A 20,732-nucleotide genomic window follows, 5' to 3' on the forward strand; every position below is an offset into this window, starting at 1 on the left:
ATAGGTATTCCCGATGCATGACCAACACGATGTTGGGAATGCTTATCCTAACGCCGTTTTTGCCGATGAAATCAACGACATCGGGAATACCTCTCCCGATGTTGTTTTTGTCGATGAAATCATCGGCGTCGAGAAGTCCTCTCCCGACAGACCTCATGTCGACTCATATCGTAGCAGCGAGAATGATTTCTTCTGACATTTTTGTGTATCCTATTCCTGACGTTTCGTTGGGTCAGGAATTTCTTTTTATATGTATTTTTGAAAAAAAAATATGTAATTTTTAATTTTTTCCCTAAAATATTTTGCTTAAGCAAGTTCTCTATTTTTTTCTTTGAAATAACGACATTCGGATTGCTCAAATATTTTTCCCGATATTTTGGATTAAATTAAAACAAATTCAATATAAATTAATAAATTAAGAAATACAAACACAAATTAAAAAAAAGATTTAATATTCCTAATACGAATAAGTTAAAAAAAACATAATTAATAGCGTTCATAATACAAAAAATGTAGTTCTCATAATACAAAAAAGCACAAACAAAGTTGTACGTCTCCTAACGAGGCTCGTAAGTGCCATTCTACACCTTGGGACCTACAATGATACAAAAGTAGGTAAGGTTAGTACATATATCCATATGTTCATTGTATACTATCATTGCAAAAACTTAAGAATAATGGAGACATATATACGTACCGCAAAGCTATGGATCATGGGGTCCTTGCTGTGTCTGAGTCAACTCTTCTATCAACTTTTGCAATTGTTCCACTTATGAAGCTAACACTGCATGATTTCTATCTTGCACTTCAATCTGTTCCAAAGCTTCATTAATTTTAAATTGTAATTCAATCTATTTTTGTGTGGACGACGAACCAGATATTGTGGAACTGCTTGCACTCGTTATCTTATGGGCCTTCGGCTTGGGTCCCCAACCAAGGTCTTTTGAGTAGCCTGGTCGTCTACCCAACACTTGATCGTATATCTCATCCTCAGAGAGTGGTTGACTCCCCTCTGGGGTAGGCTGGGACTAGAGTTCCAACATTTGATTCTACAACAATTTTAAATCTTAAGTTAGATAACGCAAAAATATATAACGAAAGAGGATATAATTAATAAGGGCATAAGTGTTGGTTCAATAACTTACATGCACATCCTCTGTGGTTTACGATACGAATGTCCCGACTCGAACGTGTGTTTCCCGAAACAACTCTACACGGTCGATCGACTCCCCTTTCTTCTCAACAAGCTCGTGTTGTCATTGTAAAAAACAACTTTGACCCGCTGCTATGATTGTAAAGCTACTTCTGTCTAGCAGCCTTGTTCGTCCATGATTGCTCCTGCATGAAATCAATTATATTATTTATTTCTTATACATATTAAAAATTGAAATCATAATTAAGCATGACAAATACCTGGAATGCACAGCTTATGTAGTGATCGTAGAGGAAGTGTCAATCCTCGTGACGTCTAACCAATATGTTTGGTGGGTTGGCACGAGCCTCCTCGAGGTTGCTGTACTTTTTGAAGTGTCTGTGATAGTCGACCTGAAACGTTTTAAAGGTGTTAAGCATCTGATGCTCAACAAATCTATTCATTGTTTGATCATTGAAATCAAGCACAAAAAACCGCTACACATTACAAAAATAACACATTAGATTGGTCAACTTAGATATGTTTCAAATGAAATCATAAATGTATAGTGGACTTAATTACCTAGAGGTCGCCCTTGACGACCTCAATGTATTCTCTGCCAACGTCCGCCCACTTAAGGCAACGAACAAGAAATGTCTTTCGCACGCACATGCTTATTGCCTGACTGAAGCAAACGACGTGTGGAAAAATAGGTTTCTCCATACCAGGGGCGATCATCATCGAAATGTGCCCATGTACTGCAACGTGGCGCTTCAACTCTAAGAGTCGAGACTGCGTATGTATCCTAGGAGTCGGAGTCCCAGGTTATTGAGAAGATGACCCTACTCAATCAATCGGTAATAACATATAATGTTAGAAAAAAAACATGAAATAATCGTAAGTTAAAATGAAAGAAATTCTTATACTCACCCGCATTATCGTCCACTAACGATGATCCTTTCGTAAAGTTATCTAACTCATCCTCAAACTCGAGGAACATAGTGTCCGTCTCCAAAAAATTATGACGTGGATATGACGATGACATAATGCCTGTGGACATAGAAAACAAAGATTGAATAAGTAAATACGAACACATAGCTAGAATCAAAATATATAAACTACATAAATATGTGGGTATATGGTTTGTCACTATAATTCGTCGTCGTTGCTTGCATGTGACAAGTGTTCATCTATATCGTCGATGAAGTCGTCAGTGACATGACGCACAATCGATTTTTCAACGATCGTGGGATCAACGTCAATTCTGCACAGAGTGTCATCCTCGATGTGGTCATCCACTTGATGGCTTACAACAACTTCTAGTATGTTAATGTGCTCATTCTCAACATCCACTTCTAGCACGTCCATATACGCTTATTTTAGATGACTTGCAAAACTTTTCAATTGCTACCATTTTTTGAGTCATCAACGTAAAAAACTTGATATGCTTAAGTCGCAAGAATTACAGGTTCCTCCGCTACAAAAAAAATGGGACGTGTTGAGAGATTTGTGTCCTACTTCAACGTGTCTTCTTTGACTTTTGTTTACGTCGGTGTCATACCACCGACACTTAAATAGTCATACATTTCTTCCCAACGGATATTGTATGTGCAACACTTCGTCTAGAACACCGTAAAAATTATTATCGCCACTTCTACTGCATCGCTTTCATCAAAGACCATTACTCCACTGTTTTGACTAATACGTCGAGAATCAAGTTCAACAGTATGAAATCTTAAACCACCCACAATGCATCCATTGTAACAACGAACATCAAATGATGGTCCCATCGCAAGTGAGAAGAAATCGTTAGATAGATTTGCAGACTCACGCAGTTCTAACACTTGATCTTGTAGGTCCAACCGAGCATTCGTGGTATCCTTGATTTTTCCTTCGATGTTCAACAACGTACCAACCAAATTGTCATAAACATTCTTCTCAATGTGCATTAAGTTAAGTTTGTGACGTAACAGTAGTCTTGAACAGTAAGTAAAGTTTGAAAAAAATACTTCTCTTCATCCAACTAAGAGCTCTCTTTCTTTTCTTATCCTGTATTGGAGGATGTTTACTCATAACTGGAAACTCTAAATGATCTAGTTGTTCTAATATTTCATGCCCATTCATCACCACTAGAAGAGTCCTACGCTCTACCTTTCCATCGTGTAGCCTATTTCTATGCCACATGTGGTTCTCTGGAAGATAGCGTCTATGTCCCATGAAAGATATTCTACCTCGTATCCCGAAGGACGATCTATCACCCATACATATAGGACATGCCTGATACCCCTTTGTACTCCACCCTGATAGGTCACCATACGTCGGAAAGTCATTAATCGTCCATAATAAGGCTGCATATAGCTGAAAGAACTGACCTGTAAGAGAGTCATACGTACGCACCCCAAAAGTCTATAACTCTTTTAATTTCTCAATCAATGGTTGGAGATACACATCAATTTCCCTACCAGGAGATCTAGGACCGAGTATGAGCAGTGACATGAAGAAATTTGTCTCTTTCATGCGTTTCCATGATGGTAAATTGTAAGGAAGTAACACAACAGGCCATATACTGTACGATGTACTCATTTGACCAAATGGGTTAAACCCATCTGAAGCCAAGCCCAAATGCATGTTCCGTGGATCATAAGCAAAATCAGGATATTCAGAATCAAAGTGCTTCCACCCCTCTACATCAGCTGGATGTCTCAACATATCATCTGTTTCAACACGTTTATTCCTATGTCATCTCATGTCAGCAGACCCTTCATGCGATACAAACAAGTGTTGTAATCTCGGTACCAAAGGAAAGTGACGCAATACCTTATGGGAAATTTTTTTTTCCTCTATTATGATTAACCTTGTACGTAGCCTCACCACATGTAGGACAATGTTGCAAATTAGTAAACTCTTTTCAATACAATACACAATCATATTTACACGCATGAATAGTCTCGTATCCCAAGCCCAAGTCACGAAGTTTTCATTTTGCTTCATAAAATGAACTAGGGATAATACTACTACACATTGGAAACGCTGCTCTTAAGAATTTTAACAACATGTCGAACGACTTGTTACTCCAACCATTTAAAACTTTCACATGCATCAACTTAACAAAAAAATTCCATAACGAAAATTCAGAACAACTGAGGTACAACTCATTACGTGCTTCATTCAATAAGTTCTGAAATATATTGTTTGTTCTATCTTCATCTATATCTACCCCAACATTTATTGACATTTCATCTTCTAAACGACCGTCCTCTGTTTCCTCTTCATGTTCAATGGGGACTTGTAAATAATTTAGCATACCAAACATATCATCTTCTTCATTAAATTGCCTACTACTAGTTCCTTCATCAAAAGGATTACTACTAGTTCCTTCCTTAAAGTTTTTTGTACCTCTAAAGCTTAATGACTCTCCATGATACACCCATTCTGTGTAGGAGGGGAATATTCCAATAGTCAGTAGATGTCGTTCCATACCCTCTAATGAGTCCCAACTTAAATTCAAACATCTCTTGCTTGGACACCTTAATCATCCGTAGGCATCAATGTGAAACTTGGCAAATTCTAAAAATTGGGTCACTCCCTGTCTATACTCAAGGGAGAACTTATTTTTAAGTTTCATCCAACTCTTGTCCATCGTTTAAGTCCCTAAAATATAAATAGGTTTGATTAGAAACATATCTCTCTCCCTCTCTCACATCCATAACTTACTCCCCTAAATTTTCACTAAAACTAACTTCAAACTAAAGAAGCTACCATAACTGCAGAATAGCCAACACAACTTAATTATTAACGACAAAATACTTCAAAAATCTTCGCATCCTACCCACCCCTTCCAACAAAACTACCTGACAAGCTATCCTACTACCACCCCTTGAAACCATCCCAAACAGAAACAAATTCAAAACAAACAAGACTACCATAACTGCAGGATAGCCATCCCAAATAAAAATAAATTCAGGATAAAAAAGGCTACCATAATTGTAGGATAGTCATCTCAAATCAAAAACAAAGTTATTCAACACAAACAAGCTACCATAACTACGTGATAGCCAAAACAAATTTTAACACATATTACATTTTCAATTCAAAACATAAACCTCCCTTCAAATTTGAATGTAACCATAACCCCCTCCCCCCTCATTCAAATTTGAATTCAACCATAAACCCCCCCTTCAAAATTCAATTTAACTATAACCCCCCTTTCAATTTTCAATTGATAAACCTCCCTTAAATTTCAATTTAAATATAACCTCCCTGAAATTTCAATTCAACAATAACAATATTACACATATTGTATACAAAAATATATTTAATAATAAAAAAATCTATTCTAAAACAAAATTCTAAAACAATTTTTTTAAAAAAAAACCCTAAACCTAAAAATAAATTTATTTAAACTTACCTATATGGTAGCAGACGGTGGCAAGACATCGGCGGCACAACTTCTTTTCTCTCTTCCTCTCCAAAGTTTTTTCTTTCTTCGTTTAAACAGAACTGAAATGAATATATAAGGGATCTCCCGATGCAGCACGAAAACGTCGGAAGATCCCATTTATAGCATCGAGAAAAAGCCACTTTTCCCGATGCTCATTAAACGCGTCGGGAATACCCCTTATTTCTGACACCTTTCTGATACACTATGCATGGCGTTAGGAATTGGCCTTATTTTTGATGACTTTTCCTGACGCATTCATTGCGTGTCGAGATAATCTATATATCACAACGTCATTCCAGATGCATTAGACTGGGTGTCGGGAATAGCTTTTTCTCCTGACGTCTTACTTGGTGTGTCAGGAGAGCCTCTTATTCCTAACGTTTTTCGCTGTGTTGGAAAAATCTCGATTTCTTGTAGTGATCCTCGAAGTCGGTGAAGCATTGGTGAAGTCTTCAGTCTTGCATTTGAATGAGCCTTGATGAAATCTTCGAACTTGAATTTAAAGAAACATCAACAAAGTCTCAGAATTTGATTATGAGAAACTTGATTTAAACTTGAAGATGGAGTGTTGAACTTCAAAAGAGTGATGCCCTCTATAAGCATCTAACGTTGCATTATTTTGCTCCTAGTGCAACATCTCCTTGATTTGTTATATTGCCCCCAATAGGACATCTTCAACTTTAAATTGATATTCTTTAATGAGAATGAACACCATCAATTGCTTAGTGCCATGCTTTATGTGGTCATGACACTACTCTTATTTGTGTGGGACTAAACTTAAAATTTATTTTAAATCGGCTATATACCCTTATAGAGATCAAATCATAACATAATTCAACTTGAGGATTTTTTTTATTAGACTGAACTTAAAGTTTCCCTTAAGCTGCCTACGTACCCTTTATAATATAGGGGTCAAGTCAAAACGTAGTTCAACTTGAGAGTTTTTTTATTGGACTGAATTTAAAGTTTCCTTTATGCTACCTACGTACCCTTTATAATATAAAGATCAAATCAAAATGTAGTTCAACTTTTTTTTTTTCATTCACCTTTTAAGCTCTTGTGGGTTAGGAGTATCATGCAGTTTAGGCTCTTGTGATAAGGAGTTTTGCATGTTTCGCAACTCATATTTTCATCAAGAATTTGTTTACCTCCTTTGTTTGTAGAATTGGTGAATATAATAAGTCTTGACTTCACTGTCAAGGAACCTTCTGTACTTATGTCAACAAATAGTTTCCTCTTCATGTGTGATGGGACACGACTGTGAATCTTATCGTCATTGTTTTCTTCATGAAATTATTTTACCTTCAAAGTTTTCATCTCTCTTTCACGTTGATCGCTTATCATTTTTAAATGACCAAAAGCAGATGTTGAAGCTTGATATTTCTTTCATGTGGAGATACTTAGCCTTTTGAAAACAGAAATTTGAGTGAAAGTGGATGTTGGACATTGGTTTTTGTTTTTTTTGTGGCCATAATCTTTGAAAGACTGAAGATCGAGTAGTTGAAAGCTTTATACGATCAAAGATAAAAGTCATTTGCTTAATTTCATTTGAATTGTCGACTTCTTCAGAATATGCATAGTTGTGGTCGACTTCTACTATGCTGACAGCATGACATAAAGTGGCTTATAATACTTCCTTTGGATGATCATCAAGGAAGTTTCTTGGGAGGAATTTCGTCAAAGTTATCAACCGTCGAGGTTGGAGAAAGTCATTGTCTTTTGCTTTGATAGGCTTAGGCTTCCACATCTTCTTGTTCCTTTTCCATTTCTTTTTATGAGGGTTGCTTTCTTTTCCATGGTTTTAATCGAAGTGCGACTCCTTTTGAATGAAATTTGTTTGACTCCCTTTTCGATGAGCCACGACTATCCATTCTTCGCCTACACCTTCAACAGGCTCTTCTTTGTTTTGAGAATCATGATATTTTGTTGGAATCGAACAAGTATAGGTTCGAAAGTTCCAAATTGAATCAAATTTTCCCTTTGATCGTAAAGCAGAGTTGATGGAAGAACACTTGAAGTCATCTTGACTATAACATGATTCGTTTGAGCCACATCATCAATATCCAGCTCGATCTTCTTTTCACGAGTTAACTTTAGAATCAGCTCTTTCAACATGAAACACTTTTCAACAGGGTGACTAACAACCCGATGATACTTGCAGTAGTTAGGATCATGTACTTTTCCTACTTGTTCTGGACTTTTGCATTCTGGCAGCTGAATAAGTTAATTCTCTAGCAACTGCTCTAACATGTCTGCAACATCAAAATTAGGAAATTGATTAACTTTTCCCTACCTTTCTCTGAGAGTTGGGTGTTATTTTTTGTCGCCATCATGCTTTCTTTCAATTTTTATTTCTGACCTTTTAGACAAAGATTTCAAAGGAGTCGCATAAACAACCATAGACTCATTTATGACACTATTTGCGATCTTCTTAGTGTCATTGATTTCATTCTTGTCACTTCTCATTTTTTGAACCAAGAAATCTTTTACTTTCTTGTTGGAAATATTTAGTTTCATATCATGGGTAGTTCAATATCATGGACATGAGTTGCCAACTCTTCAAACGTTTGAGGTTTTATTCATTGCAAAATGTAAAGAAGCTCTCAGTGCATTCCTTGGGTGCACATTTCCACAACCGACAATTCTGTGAGCTAGTTTTTACAATCCAGGCTTAAAGCTCTTCATTGGTTTATGTAGTTGATGACGGGCTTTCCCTTTTGTTGTGTGGTGTTTGTCCACTCCATCATGTTGACGACACGCTTAGTGCTATAAAAGCGATTGAGAAATTTTGTTTCCAGCTGTCAATGACTTCAGGCTCCAAATTGGTATACCACTCGAAAGCATTTTCTTTCAAGCTTCGAATGAATTGCTTGACTAGTTGGTCTCCTCTTGATCCTACGTTCTTGCATGTCTCAACAAAGTGAGCAATATGTTGCTTTGGATTGCCCTTTCCATTGAATTGTTGGAACTTTGGAGGTTGGTACCTAACAAACATTCGTAGGTCATTGATTCTCTAGGTGTATTGCTTAAAGTACATGAAAGAAGTTTGTGGTGGTCCTCCATACTGAGCACTTATAGAGTTTGTGATCATATCTTGCAGTTATTGGACTGATAGGGAGGCGGCAAAGATGGACTGTTGCGTCTGGTTTTCTTGCAACACAAATTTTCCTTTATCATCAGTTTTGACAACATGAGTTTTGCTCGACTCACCAGTTTCACAAGCCTTCATTTGATCTTTCAAGGCGGTGATTTCATGATCTCGCTCCTCGACAATTTTCATTAGGAAATTTATTTTTCTTTCCATCTCTACCATGGCTACCTCAGGTGTCACATCTGTTATCATGGCAGACACTACTTCAAGGTATGATTCTTTCTCTGATAGATCAGAAGCAGAAGTAGAGTTGTCGAACAAAAAATTCTCTCAAATGATGATCCCACCTTTCAGAGATTCCATCAATTGTTCCTAACTTTTCTTTGTGAGGACAGAACTTTGTTCTTGTTCTTGCATGCTTCTCTTTGGGTGACTCTGGGTGACAAGTCTAGTGTCATTTGCAATAGTAGCTTTGGATGCAACCTTCCTTAATGCCATTAGTTGGTTTGTTGTTTTGAGTTTCGAGACAGAGATGAGAGGTAAATAGGTCCCATTAGACGTGCCAATTTGTTCACATGAGATTTCTAGAGAAATTTGGTTCGTAGAGTTGAACTTATGTTGATGTTGTATATATGTTGATTTGATGCGATATGGTTCGATCTCTAGATTTTGATCCTCTAATTCTCTCTCGATTGGATGTTTACGCTTGATTTGAGGAAGCGGCGCACGTGATGTTCTTGAAGTTTGAGTCTTCTAGTTTTGGGAGAATTCTTTCTAGGCCTTTTGGAGTAAAAAACTCCCCACCCTTACAAATGAAGAGAACTTCTCTATTTATCGAGTTCTCTGGTGGACCTTTATGGACTTGAGCCTAGTTGATCCATGGACTAGACCCATGGACTCAACCTTATGGGTTTGTGTCATATATATAACATTGGGCTAAATTAAACTTATTTTTTAGCTCAATTGAATTTTAATCTAAGTAAATAATATTTAATTGAACCAAAATAATTAATTTAATCCAATTATATAATAAAGACATGTGGCATCATCAAAATTGGCCAATTTATGTCTTTGATTTTAATTTAGGATACATGTCAATTTTTAGTTAATTTCAAATGTAATTATTTTAGTAAATGACGTAACAATTTGTGATTGGTTCCAAAATTTCTTATTCAACAGTTATATTTATTTCATATTTTATATTTATTAAAATTTTAAATTTTTATATTTAATTTAATTTTGAATTTTTAATTGTCCAATATTAAGGGAAACTTTCCTAAATATAACAAACTACTGAAATATTTACGGCCCGTGTAACAAAGCCCATCAATTTAGCTATTTTTTAAATATTCCAGATTTGCTCTTTCATCCTTTTCTCCTCGTTGTAATTTTTTATCGTCTTCTTCCTCTGTACTCATGCATTTCTTCCATTTTTATTTTTTCAGATTTGGGTAACCAAATCTATTTCTTTTTATTCCTCTTTCTTCTTTTTCTTTTTTTTTTTTCATTGTATCATCTTTCTTCTTTTCTTTTTTAAACAGATGTGGTGTATAAAGAATCTTGAAAAATTGGTTAGGCATTTAAAAGTAACCAAAAACTAAAAGATTGTGTATAAAGAATATTGAAAAAATCATCTTTCTTCTTTTCTTTTTTACGTAGATGGTGTATAAAGAATCTTGAAAAAATTGGTTAGGGATTTAAATTAGAGTAACCAAAATTAAAAGATCGTGTATAAAGAATATTGAAAAAATCGTTTATACCAAATTTTGAAAAAAAAAATCAGTTAGATTTGTGGTGGCCAAATCTAAATGATCGTGTAGCCAAATTTAAACGATCAAATTTTGAATTTTTTTTCAATAAGTTTTGCAACTCCAAATCTAAACGATCGTGTAGCCAAATCTAAATGACCGTATACCAAACTTTGAAAAAAAAAAGGTTTAGATTTGGGGTAGCTAAATCTAAACGATCGTGTAGACAAATCTAAACGATCATGTACCCAATTAATTAAACGATCGTATACCAAATCGCGTTACAAATATATTACGCGCATTGTTGACGAGACATTTTTGGTATTTTACACGGTGAGCCTCTAACCTTTTTTCATTTTCAGAATTGTTCTATATAATGTAAATACTTTGCCTTTTTTTTTTTATATTTTTAAAAGACCCCAATATTTAAATTCATGTATTGTTTTTATTTTTCGAATTTAAACTGCTATGAATAATTGAAAAATAAAACTATTTATAAAATATAACAAATATACTAAATAAATTATAAAAAAAAAAGTAGATAAATTTTATTATATTTTATAAATAGTTTAAAATATTTTTGAAAATACTTGTAAATTTATCCAACCAAATTTTAGGTTATTTACTTTGTATAAAATGAAAAAAGAAAAAGAAAAAAGAAAAAGGGGTTTTTTTATAAAAAAAAAAATATAACAAAGCGGCAAAATATTTACACTGTATAGAACAATTCAAAAAACGAAAAAAGCCTAGAGGCCCACCGTATAAAATACCAAAAATGACCAGTCGACTATGCTGTCAACAATGCCCACGTAATATATTTGCGATCTTTGAGATTTCGTTATTTTTTGGTACGTGATCGTTTAGATATAACTACAATTTATCTTTTCAATTCTATAGTTTAATTTGGTTACACGATCATATTTGGTTACATTTAAATTTAAGAATTTTTTTCTTTCAAAATTTGGTACACTATTTTTTTAATTCTTTTGCTATACGTTTTAGAAAAATCTAAACGATAATTTATTTTTTTTACGCTATCGTTTACTTTTTTTTACATGATCGTTTACATTTACATTTAGCTACCTTAATTTAAATGATTTTTTTCAAGATTTTTTAAACACTATGTTTTATTTATGGTTTACTTTTTTAAACGATCACATTTGCCGTTTACTTTTTTAAACGGTCATGACTTTTAGATTTTGCTATTTTTGTATACGGTTTGAAAAAAGAGCAAAAAGGATGAAAGAAATAGAACAGCAAACCTAAAATATTTTAAAAAAATGGCGGCCTTGTTTTGTTACATTTACGATTTGCCAAAGCAAAAAAGGAAAAAAAAAAAGAAAAAGAAAACTTCCTTCTCCCACCGAAAAACTTCCTTCACCGTAGCAGAGTGTGTGAGTGGCTGAAGAGCTTGAAGAATTTGAAGCCATGTCATCTCGTAGCTTCCGATTACTCACTACAGAATCCTCAATCGTTTCTCAGTCTCCAAGAACCCTTTTTAAGCCCTTCAATTCTCACAATTTCCCTTTTCTTCGATCCATTTCTTTCCAAAGATTACCCTCCAAATCCCCGTCTTCACTCTCCGTATCTGCTTCCGCCGCCTCCTCCTCCTCCTCCAAGCCTCTGCAACCCATTGAACAACTCCCTCCCAAGCTTCAAGATATCGTCAAGCTCTTTCAATCGGTTCAGGATTCCAGGGCCAAGTACGAGCAGCTCATGTTCTATGGCAAAAACCTCAAACCCCTTCACCCTCAATTCAAAAACAACTCCAACAAGGTCGAGGGTTGCGTTTCTCAGGTCTGGGTCAGAGCTTATTTGGATTCCGATAAGAACGTCGTTTACGAGGCCGATTCCGACTCTGTTCTAACCAAGGGTCTCGCCGCTCTGCTCGTTCAAGGCCTTTCCAATCGTCCTGTGGATGAGATTCTTAGGGTTTCTCCTGATTTTGTTGTTCTTCTTGGCCTTCAACAAAGCCTTACTCCTTCTAGGAATAATGGGTTTTTGAATATGTTGAAGTTGATGCAGAAGAAGGCGCTTGCGTTGCTTGTGGAATCTGAAAAAGGTAATGGCAGTGCGGTTTCATCGTCACAAACAGATTATTCTGTTGAGAAAGCAGAACCAGAATCTAATACTGAGAAATCCGTTGTGGATTCGAAGTTGGGGGACAAAGGAAATCAAAGTTCTGATGTATTAGGAAGTAGAGGGAAGAGAATAAAGGAGATATTGGAGAGAGAGCTAAATCCAGTGGAATTGTATGTTGAAGATATCTCTTATCAGCATGCAGGGCATGCTGGGGTAAGGGGTAGTGATGGAGAAACTCACTTTAATTTGAAGGTTGTGTCAAAGGAGTTTGAAGGGAAAAGTTTGGTGAAGAGGCACAGGCTCATTTATAATCTGTTGCAAGATGAGTTGCAGAGTGGACTCCACGCCTTATCCATCTCAGCAAAGACACCTGATGAACTCTGAAGCTAATCGGTCATATCTCACTTTGAAGAGGTTTTCCTTCAATTTTATCTGTTTTTAAGTTCTATTTTGTGGCTGAGGAGTATTTATGTTACTATTATCATAATGTTAGGCTTAGATCTTGAAGTTTTAGTGTTAATGGATCTGTAAAATATTATTGTTTTATGGATTATGATAGAAAAAAGAAAGATAAAGATCTGAGGGCCTTTTGTAATATGAAGAACAAAACTCATAATTTACCAACGAAATTTGTGATTGACTCATTCCATAGGCTCAAAACTAATATCATGTATTCCTCTATCAGTCGTGTGGGTTCTGATTAACAACTTCTGCTATACTGTCTTAAGATTTAGTTTGATTTTTTTCTTACGGTCTCCAAGCTTGTAGATATTTCTTTCTTCGCAGGAAGTCTGGTAAAGTATCAAATGGATTTTTTACCATACTGTAGCAAACTCTTAAGATTTTGGACCACTCTAATTTCTAGCAATTGAATTTGGAGTTTCAGTCTAGTGGAACTTCTTAAGGTTGTGCACAATGGATTGATTTTGATAAATTGATGGATTAGGTTAGATGTGTACTTAAATAGACAAACCATTACAAAATAAGGGGAGAAAAATCTAATTTCATTCGGCTACATTGTCAACAATGTCAAAATGAATCATTAAGGCCATCAAAATAACTAGAAATATACATAAAAGCATAGTTTGAATTCTCAACTTCAGGAATTATCTCTCAATCTTGGCTTTCTCAACCACATTAGGTTTCACTTTGTGCCTTGTTTAGATGGACTTCATTAAGACGATCAGTTGATACCATATTTTATTTAATCTCTATTTGGAGAGCTTGGTTGTAATCACTACTAGGGTGGAGTTTTTCCTCCTTTGTTTCTCAAATCATTGAAGCTGTTTCTTTAACCAAAAAGTAAAAAGATCAGTTGATTTGATCCTTCAATGAATTCTTGGTGCTCTCTTTATCTTCTTGTGAAGTAAATCTCTTCAGTTTAGATTTGGGGTTTTCATAGGTTTTAGAGCATAGTATTTTCTTCCAGGTTTTCTTCAAGCCTAGAGTTGAGATCGTGTTTTTTATATTTCTATCCATTTATCCTGGAAAATGTTTTTGAATTTAAGATTGAGCTATATCTTGCCATGCACTCTCCATCCAGTGGGTGTAATCTTGTTAAATATGACTAGTGGAGGGTGAGGGAGTCCTTTTTTTTTTTTCACACCAAAGTTCAATCACTAGCAATGTTATAAAAGTCTAAAGATTGCCTCAACACTTTTCTCCTTGAAGAGGTGAGGCATTGGCATGAGGTGATATGAGATGTGAGCCTCAATTTTTATTTATTGAAAGTAGAGACGAAGAACAAACACAAGTTTTATATGGAAGCCCTAGTTTAGGGAGGAAAACCATGGTGCAAATCTTTTTTATTATTTTCTTATGAAACTAATGATACACGGAGCATTATTTTATAGGCAATAGAAATCTAATTAAAACAATGAAAGATAATTAGGACAACAAAAAGACTATAAAATTTTTGGGCTTTCAACATATAACAAGCCTGCTAATTCTAACACCCCCTCAAGTTGGGCCATAAATGTCAAAAAGACCCAACTTGTTAACACAAGACTCGAAACTCTGATTGAGAAGCCCTTTCATGAAAATATCAGCAATTTATTGGCTTGAAGATCTGTAAGAAAAGCAGATGCTACTGCTGTCCAATTTCTCTTTGATAAAGTGTCTAAATCTCCAAATGTTTAGTTCTGTCATGTTGGACCGGGTTATTGGCAATGCTGATAGTTGCCTTATTATTACAAAAAAGTTTCATAGGCACCTCATAGTCTTGACGAAGATCAGATAACACCTTCTGGAGCCAAATTTCCTCACAAATTCCCGAACTCATGACTTTGTACTCATCTTCAGCACTGCTCCTGACAACAACCTCTTGCTTCTTACTTCTCCAAGTAATGAGATTGTCCCACACAGAAGTACAATAACCAGAGGTAGATTTTCTATCATTGATAGACTCTGCCCAGTCAAATCTGTATAAGCCTCAATACACCTTTTATTAGTTTTCCTAAATTTCACCCTCTTACCAAGAGTTGCTTTTAAATACCTCATAATTCTGTTTACTGTCTCCATGTGTTCTTTATAAGGAATTTGCATGAACCGACTAATAGTACTCATAGCATATAAAATGTTAAGCCTAATGTGAGATAAATAAATCAATTTTCCCACCGGGCACCAATAATTCTCTCTATCAATCAGAACTTTGTCACCTTTAAGTTTGGCATTGAACTCAATAGGTGTATCGGCAAGACAACATCTTCACATACCTGTCTCGATTTACAAATCAAGGGTGTATTTTCTCTAGGATATAGAGATGCCCTCTCTAGATCTGGTAATTTCCATCCCAAAGATGTATTTTAGATTCCCCAAATCTTTAATTTCAAACTCATCTTCCATCTTCTTTTCTAGTTGGAGGATCTCAATGGTGTCATCTCCCGATAAAACAATGTTATCAACATAGACTATCAAAATTGTGATTTTCCTAGTTTTAGAGACTTTTGTGAACAAAGTGTGATCAGAGTGCCCTTGAGTGTACCCTCGAGACTTGATGAAGGTGGTAAACTTGTCAAATCAAGCCCCTTGGTGGTTGTGTCAATCCATACAAGGACTTTCGAAGTTTCCAAACATGATGGTCAAACTGGGTTTCGAATCCTAGTGGAGGACTTATATACACTTCCTCTTCTAAATCCTCATTTAGGAACACGTTCTTAACATCAAGTTGATATAGAGGTCAGTCTTTATTTATAGCAACAGACAACAAGACCCTAACAGTGTCTAAATTTGCAAGAGGAGAGAAATTTTCGGAGTAGTCAACCCCATTAGTCTGAGTGAACCCTTTTGCAATTAATCTGGTCTTATGTCTGTCAAAGATTGCCATCTGCTTTGTACTTGATAGTAAGCACCCATTTGTATGCCGCAGTCTTATGTCCCTTAGGGAGAGTGCAGAGCTCCCAAGCCTTGTTCTTTTCAAGGGCTCACATTTCTTCCATGACTACAGTTTTCCACTCTGAGCATTCAAAGGCAAAATGAATATTCTTGGGTATTGTTGTAGAGTCAAGACTAGCTGTAAAGGCTCTGAACTGAGGAGATAGGTTCTTATAAGAAACATAGTTAGTAGTAGAGTGCTTTGTGCAGGACTTGGTACCCTTCCTTTGTGCAATAGGCAAATCAAGAGACGGATCATACTTACTGATATTTTCTAAACAATCCTCTCTAGTTCCATTCTTGGTAACTTTTGCGCTAACCTCATTCCCATCATCACTGCCCCTTCCATCTGAAATGACCTCAGTATCAATATTACCCTATTCACCTATATTTTCAAGAATAGTGGTCTCAGACCTATTACTTTCACTCATTTTACTGTCAGTATGTGAGTCAACATAATCAATCATACCTTGATCTCGTGAAGATTCAAGATTTTGGATCGGAGCCGGCTAAATAGTAGGAGACCCAACTTCCTTTCTAAGATTCCTCCCATGGTAGGTTTTCCAAGGAACTTGGTTCGTAGGTAGGATCATGTTGTGAGGATCTGGGCTAGGTAAGATAACAAAAGTAGGATTGGTAGACTCTAAGGAAATCACCTAGTTAGACCTCATTCTCCACCTAAAGTGGGCTAACGGGAAAGAAAGGACGATCCTCAAGAAAGATGACATCCATGGAGATAAAGTTATTGCTCTGATACTATGAGAAATAGTTATTGCTGTTCAATTTTTGACATTTATGGAGACAGTTATTGCTCTGATACTATGAGAAATAGCTATTGCTGTTCAATTTTTCCCTTGAAAAATATCATGTAGACCGTGCCAAAAGCCATGACTAGGAGTGTGGATGTCGCCTCTAAGGTAGCCTCAATTGCTGCAATCTGCTGTTGAAGCACTTCTAGTTGTTGGTGAGCTACACCCAAAGAAGAAGAGGAAGCTTGCACGTTAAGGTTGGAATTTGCCGAAGATCCACCAACCTCAAATGTTAAGTGAATTTGAGGATTCCTAACCTCAGGATGATAACTAGGGTTTGCAGTAGAATCAGTGGGTGGCAATGGATACAAATTTGACTGTAGAAGTGGTGTTGGTTGGATGGAATTAGGTGGTGGCACATGAAGCGACACATGGGGGACATTATAGGCCGCAAATGTAGTTTTTGGGATGTCGTCCTACTGATACACCCATTGAGTTCAATACCAAACTCGGAAATTTAGGTGACAAGGTTCTTGTTGATAAAGAGAAATATCAACGCTCGGTGGGAAAGCTGATTTACTTATCTCACACTAGGCCTAACATGTCTTATTCTGTGAGCCCTGTCAATCAGTTCATGTAGGCACCTTATGAGGAACACATGGAGGCGGTTAACAGGAGTATGAGGTATTTAAAAGCAACTCCTAATAAAAGTATAAGATTTAGAAAGATCGATGGAAGATGTGTTGAAACTTACTTATTCTGACTGGAGAAGATCTATTGTTGATAGAAAGTCTACCTCAGGATATTGTACTTTTGTTCGAAGCAATCTTGTTACTTGGAGAAGTAAGAAGCAAGGAGTTGTGGCTAGAAGCAGGCTGAAGCCGAATACATAGCTATGTGTTTGGGGATCTGTGAGGAGACCTGGCTCCAGAAGGTGTTGTTTAATCTTTGTCAAGACTATGAGGTGCCTATGAAGCTATTCTGCGATAACAAGACAACCATTAATATTGCCAATAACCCAGTCTAACATGATAAGACTAAAGATGTGGAGATTGACGCACTTCATCAAAGAGAAGCTTGACGATGGTAGCATTTGCATTCTTTACATATCCTCAAGCGAACAGATTGCTGATATCCTCACAAAGGAGCTCCTCAAACCAAGCTTTGATTTGTGTGTTAGCAAGTAGGGTATTGATGACGATTACATCCCAACTTGAGGGAGAGTGTTAGAGATAATGGGCTGTGGTAGTTACATTATTTACTTTGCCCTATTTTTATTCAGTTAATTAGGCTTGTGTTGTCTATAAATACTTTTCCTTTGTAACTCTATAAGTACTGGAAAATAATAAAATTATTAGCACCGTGGTTTTTCTCCCTGTTCTTTGTCTCTACTTTCAATAGTGGTATTAGATTATCAGCCAAGGGAACAACTAAAAAGCAATAAATCTAGATGCTTTTAAGTTTTAGAATCATAGTAGCCATAGGGTACGTAATAATTTTATTTGATTCCCAGCAGCAAATTTGGTAGAATTGGACAATGTTCTGTAGCAGTTAGCTATCCTAGAGTCCATAGTTATAAAGGTAAATACATACATGAAAAGATGTCAGTTTGAGGAAAAGCAGTTCGTATCAAAATTTAAAAAGTGATTGGCAGAGAATCCTAGAGGGATATTTGGTTGATACTCACAAGTCACACATATTTGATATTTCCCTTTAGGCACTGATGGGGGCTATTTGGTCATGAAACTTGAAAGAAGAATGGGGTCAAAGATGAGACTGTTGTTATTTGTTACAAACTAAAATGTCAAATTGATATTGCTAAATTACAGCAACTGGGCAGAGTTATTAAACTGAAGATTTTTCTTCCTCAGTTGTGTTTTTGGAGTCTATATGTTGGCTGAGCTGATCCTAGGTTCACATATCTAGTTGTTAAGGAAGAGAAGAAGGCTCACACACAAATCCTATTTGACCCAATAATTTCCTTGCATTGAGTTTCAGAATGTAGAAAAAAAAATGGTTTAAACCATGTCAAACAAGATGAATGTTGTTTAATTGATATTTTAGATCTTTCAGACTTTATCCAGAACTGTGATTTGGACATTGCACACAGAGATAATTTAGAAGGTGTACAATATATATGTGTGTATATATAATTTTGCTTCTTCACCTCTTGGTTTTGCAACTCCGAGCAACTAGAATGCCGGTTGGCGGACTAGTCATAACCAACTGGCATCGGCTGTGCAACCAGAAAGAGTAATGAATGATACCCACTGAAGCTTTGACCCTAAAAGTTCCTCTGATGTTATAGACAATTTTGTTGTTCTGTACCTGTCGACGAAGTACCAACCCAAAATTTTGTGGCAAGAAAACTAGGCTGGATATCAAGTGAACAGGTTGTAATCTTACTTCATTTTTTCTTTGACTGAAAGGCTGGATTGCTTGAGTTGCTATGAGTCTATCCCCAAAAAAAAGCTCTATGTCAGCATTCTCATATCTCACATCGACTCTGTGGTTCGGGTTGGTGAAATTTGCGAGAATGGTGAAGTCTCCGTTTAGATATTCAGGTGCATCAAAGTAGATGGTGCTGAGGCTTGCATTTGGTATATCAAACAAAGGATTTCTTGGTCTAACAACCAGGAAAATGACCAAAGTAGCAATTCCAAGGAAGATAAGGAGAAGACTAAAAGCTAGACACAGGAATGCAAAACACCATATAATTGGATTTGTTTGTCGTGGCCGAGCTTGCTGTAGTAATTGTGGCTTTCTGTACTTACTTGAATCTGTATGGTTTGTATTTAGCAGTGGAGTGTGTGGTTTCGTAGCTCGATTTTGTACGATTATTTGATCCAAAGAAGCCAACTCTGCCTCTCTTGAAGATGAAGCATGAGTTGGGGTAGATGCTTGAGCAACTGCTGCTGAGGCGGGGGATGGTCTAGCTGTTGGTAGAGAAGCACCGCTGGACGGTGAACTTTCTGGTGGAGCTATGGAAGTGGGTGGTGATGGTGGTGGTGGCGGTGGAGGAGGATATAGACGAGGCATCTGAACTAAAGCTGAATGAGAATCCTCAAACTCAAAGAGGAAGATGAAAGTTGATATCTTTACCAAATTGTTTATATGAATCAATTGTCAAGTGATTCAAGTAAAAAAGAAAGAAAGAAAGAAAGAAAAAAAAAAGGAAAGAAAGAAAAGAAAAAAGGAACTAAAGAAGCTTTTGACAAAGGGTGTGGGTCCAATGAGCTGTTTATTGATATTGGGGAAAGAGGGTAGTGTCGTAAAAGATGAAATAAATAAAGTTGAACCAAATAGTTGTCTTTGTTTGAATTGAATAACTTCAGCTTTAGGAATCACAATTCCCTCCAACTATAACTTCAAAGGGGACAGCCATTTGTATATTTCTAGATGTATTCCACATGTAATCTTGATGGCTATATTGAACAGTTTTTATTGTTATTCTTATTATTTTTTGAAAAAGTGCATAAATTATACAGGTAAATTAATACTTTCTTTACAAAAAATTTTACTTTTCAAATTTTTTTTACAAATTGTAGTGATATTTCGAACTTTCTCGAAACCCACCCCACTTGTAAATCATGGCTACAGTTTGGCCACAAGTGCATAATATACTTAACTCTTCTAAGTTAACTATGTCGAAATTGATTACACTTTAAAACGAAATTGATTACACTTTAAAAATGAATTATACAGAAAAAATATTACAAATTAATTTATTAAAACAAAAAATATTACAGATTAATTTATTAATACTACTTTTAAAAACAAAAAATATTACAAATTAATTTATTAAAACTACTTTTAAAAATAGGTTACCTAGATCAAACCTTTTAAATTTTATCATTTAAAAAAAATAAAAGAAAATTGATTTTATAAATCTATAGTTCTATTATATATATACTTATAATTATTTCTTTTAATACTTAAAACATAATCAACTAAAGTTTAAATTTAACTCGAGAGTATCTTAAACAATTATTTAGCCTATGATAATCCAACATAAAATTGTGTCATAGTTTGATAGTATGTCTATTTTAGTAGTTATTACAGGATTAATTATGTTTTAAGGTTTAAAATCTTGTAACACTTTTCTTACTTTATACTA

General features: G+C 35.6%; 2 protein-coding genes across 2 annotated transcripts; one reads left to right on the plus strand and one right to left on the minus strand.

The window, feature by feature from the left end:
• Positions 1 to 494: 494 nt before the first annotated feature.
• Positions 495 to 20,037, minus strand: LOC103490177 (uncharacterized). Its single transcript, XM_008449567.3, has 7 exons — positions 18,783 to 20,037; positions 2,063 to 2,182; positions 1,715 to 1,974; positions 1,414 to 1,545; positions 1,146 to 1,338; positions 698 to 1,049; positions 495 to 595 (listed from the first exon to the last, which is right to left on the minus strand). Exons 1-2 carry the CDS (start codon positions 19,652 to 19,654, stop codon positions 2,152 to 2,154), a joined length of 903 nt encoding a protein of 300 aa, XP_008447789.2. The 5' UTR covers positions 19,655 to 20,037; the 3' UTR covers positions 495 to 595; positions 698 to 1,049; positions 1,146 to 1,338; positions 1,414 to 1,545; positions 1,715 to 1,974; positions 2,063 to 2,151.
• Positions 11,668 to 13,138, plus strand: LOC103490176 (sufE-like protein 1, chloroplastic/mitochondrial). Its single transcript, XM_008449566.3, has one exon. It carries the CDS (start codon positions 11,841 to 11,843, stop codon positions 12,876 to 12,878), a length of 1,038 nt encoding a protein of 345 aa, XP_008447788.2. The 5' UTR covers positions 11,668 to 11,840; the 3' UTR covers positions 12,879 to 13,138.
• Positions 20,038 to 20,732: the final 695 nt, after the last annotated feature.

The sequence above is a fragment of the Cucumis melo genome, chromosome 1, assembly GCF_025177605.1.
Source record: "Cucumis melo cultivar AY chromosome 1, USDA_Cmelo_AY_1.0, whole genome shotgun sequence".
Classification (NCBI taxonomy): domain Eukaryota; kingdom Viridiplantae; phylum Streptophyta; class Magnoliopsida; order Cucurbitales; family Cucurbitaceae; genus Cucumis; species Cucumis melo.

What these genes read in the sequence shown, in the direction of transcription:
- LOC103490176 (XM_008449566.3), top strand. Translation starts at nt 11,841, where the DNA reads ATGTCATCTCGTAGCTTCCGATTACTCACTACAGAATCCTCAATCGTT.
- LOC103490177 (XM_008449567.3), bottom strand. Translation starts at nt 19,654, where the DNA reads ATGCCTCGTCTATATCCTCCTCCACCGCCACCACCACCATCACCACCC. An exon ending in CGGAGTTGCAAAACCAAGAG is followed by an intron (nt 2,183 to 18,782) that starts GTGAAGAAGCAA and finishes CTATGTCCACAG; the next exon opens with GCATTATGTCATCGTCATAT.